Source organism: Arabidopsis lyrata (assembly GCF_000004255.2).
Source record: "Arabidopsis lyrata subsp. lyrata unplaced genomic scaffold ARALYscaffold_8, whole genome shotgun sequence".
NCBI classification, from domain to species: Eukaryota; Viridiplantae; Streptophyta; class Magnoliopsida; order Brassicales; family Brassicaceae; genus Arabidopsis; species Arabidopsis lyrata.
In genome coordinates, this window is record NW_003302548.1 from 2,756,719 (window position 1) to 2,759,790 (window position 3,072).

At 28.3% G+C, this 3,072-nt stretch overlaps 1 protein-coding gene across 1 annotated transcript in view; it reads left to right on the top strand.

Moving 5' to 3' along the window:
* The first annotated feature begins 2,592 nt into the window (after nt 1-2,592).
* LOC9301375 (putative receptor-like protein kinase At3g47110) overlaps nt 2,593-3,072 on the top strand; it is a 2,590-nt gene continuing 2,110 nt past the window's right edge. Inside the window, exon 1 of the mRNA XM_021032054.1 lies at nt 2,593-3,008. Coding sequence (XP_020887713.1) covers nt 2,593-3,008 — 416 coding nt within the window. The remainder of the gene's footprint in view (nt 3,009-3,072) is intronic.

Sequence of the window (3,072 nt, forward strand, 5' to 3'; positions counted from 1 at the left end):
TATGAATTTTATTTGACAGATTGGTTAAATCAATTACAAAGGGTAAATTAGGAATATGTGATATTTGGTCATAGAATGCATAGATGGACAATAGTTTAATTATTTATCCTTAATTTTCAATTTTCCCCTAACTAAATCTCTCCAAAAACGAGTAAGATCTTAACTTATTCTATGGTGCAAAAAATAGGGAAAGCAATTTGCTCTTAATTTCGAGAATTTGTTAACGTAAATTCATTCACTGTTCAAAGAAAATTTACTTCAAAGTTAAAGTAACAATATTATAGTAACTAGGAATTAGACCCCTCCAGTGGGACAAAATTGTATTTTATGTATTTTATAAAATATTTTATAATTTATTGGATTTTGAAATTCACAATTTTAAAAAATCATTTCTCATTTGTTTATTTTATATTATAATTAATATAGGGGAGACTCACAAAAATGCCTCTTTTTCAATACCCCTTTTCAAAAATGCCCCATTTGGCTGTCCATTTTTAAAAATACCCTTTTTTATGTACAAAATGACTAAATTACCCTTCTTTTAATAAAAGATATCACAAATATATAAGGAAATATAACAAAATTAGGTCCACAAAATACAAAATATTTTTTGGCGGGAAAAGTGATACCGCAATTTTTCCCGCCAAAACACTTGTAAAAACTTGTAAAACCTTTAAAATACCTTGTAAAATTTTCCCGCCAAAAATTTTTTTTTGCGGAAAAAGTGATTCTGCAATTTTTTTGGCGGGAAAATTTTTGGCGGGAAAAATTTACAAGGTATTTTAAAAGTTTTTTACAGGGTATTTATAAGGTTTTACAATGTATTTTAAAAGGTTTTACAACGTATTTATAAGGTATTTATAAGATATTATAAGATTTTACAAGCTATTTTATAAGGTTTTACAAGTTATAAGGTTTTACAAGTTTTTTATAAGGTTTTACAAGTTATAAATACCTTGTAAGAAAAAAAGAAGAAAAAGAAGAAAAAAAGGAAAAAAAAAGAAAAAGAAAAAGAAAAAAAAAAGGAAAAAAAGAAAAAAAGGAAAAAAAGAAAAAAAAAAGAAGAAAAAAAAAAACCTTGTAAAACCTTTTAAAATACATTGTAAAACCTTACAAAACACTTGTAAATACTCCGTAAAACCTTTAAAATACCTTGCAAATTTTTCCCGCCAAAAAAATTGCGGAATCACTTTTCCTGCATAAAAAATTTTTTGGCGGGAAAATTTTTTACGGGAAAATTTTACAAGATATTTTAAAGGTTTTTACAAGTGTTTTGGCGGGAAAATTGCGGGATCACTTTTCCCGCCAAAAAATATTTTGTATTTTGTGGACCTAATTTTGTTTCAAATAAGGGTAAAATGGTCATTAAAAATTAAAAGAGGGCAAACTTAAAAATGGACTCTCAAAGGGGGCATTTTTGAAAAGGGGTATTGAAAAAAGACATTTTTTAAAAAATTTCTCTTAATATAGTTGATATATATAAATATTGTTTTTGAGTTGTTATATTTGTTACCTAAATGTGTTAAGTTGTATTGATGTACTTAGAAGATTTGTAGGTGTAGTGTTAATATTGGCAAGCATTTCTAATGATGGACTATTATAATAATTTGATATTAATTTGTATCTAAAAAATTTACTCCGGTACATTGCGGATCAATTTTTTTAAATAAAAACTTTAAATTTTGTGTTAGATTTGTTTTGTTAATATTGTTTGGTTTGTTTAGTGTTTAAGATTATATAATTATATTTTTATTTTTAATTTTAAGATTTCACCCGTAGTATACCTTCCCGTATTAATATCAACTCAAATCCGTCCCGCCATATAACCCCGCCCCATGAAATTAAACAGCATTTTGTTTTTTTTCATCGATTCAGTAATATACGTCCGTTTTTAAAAATTTGAATCACATCATATGTAGAAAAAAATAATATTTTATCAATTATATGTATTTTATATAAATTCAAAACAAAATTAAATATAAAATCATATAAAAGTGAAAAAAGAAACATATATTAATGTTTAAATTAGGTAGAGAGGTTTTAGGAAATTAGCAATTAATCGAATTTAGAAATAAAATCAATTTGTTACCATCTTTGGAAGCCATGGTTTTTAAAATATTTTCGAAAATAATTTGTAATATTAATTAATAGATAAACATTTATGACAATGACATTCTCTTGTAAATAAGTGGCAACTCTAAGAATTATTTCATATTTTACTTCAAAAATGTATATATAGATGTTTAATGTTTTCTCTTTTCTTATTTTGTTTCTATGTATGTTTTCTCTTTTCTGATTTTGTTTCTATGTATGTTTTGGTATCAACTTAAAATAAAGAGAAATTGTTAAAAATGCCCCTTTTTCAATATCCTTTTAAAAAATATCCCTTTTGAGAGTCAATTTTTAAGTTTGTCCTCTTTTAATTGGCATACACCGAAACCCGAACCCGAACCCGAAGTTTTAAAATACCCGAACGGGTCTTAGTTTTCTAATCCCGAAAAACCCGAACCCGAAAAACCCAACCCGAACCCGACCCGAATATCCGAACGCCCAGGCCTACCACCAGGTCTAGGAAATCTCCCATTCCTAGAAATGTACAACATCGGATTCAACAAAATAGTATGGGGTAGAGATCAAAATCTTGATAATTTTATCAAGTCTTTGAGTAATAGCTCTCTACTTAACTTCCTTGCATTTGATGGAAATCTCTTGGAGGGTGTTCTTCCAGAATCTATTGGAAATCTTTCGAAGAATCTTTCGAAACTTTTCATGGGAGGAAACCGCTTCACGGATAAAATTCCAGAATCTATTGGCAATCTCACTGGCTTGACGCTTCTTAACATGAGTGATAACTCACTCACTGGTGTCCCTCAAGAAATCAGAAATTTGAAAGGGTTGCAAGTGCTAGAACTCGGAATAAATCAACTTGTTGGAAGAATCCCTGATTCTCTTGGCGATCTTGGCTCGTTAAATGAGATCAATCTATATATCTCAAAACAATCTAGAAGGTTTGATCCCGCCATCGTTCAAAAACTTCAAGAATGTGCTATCCATGGACCTATCCAACAATAG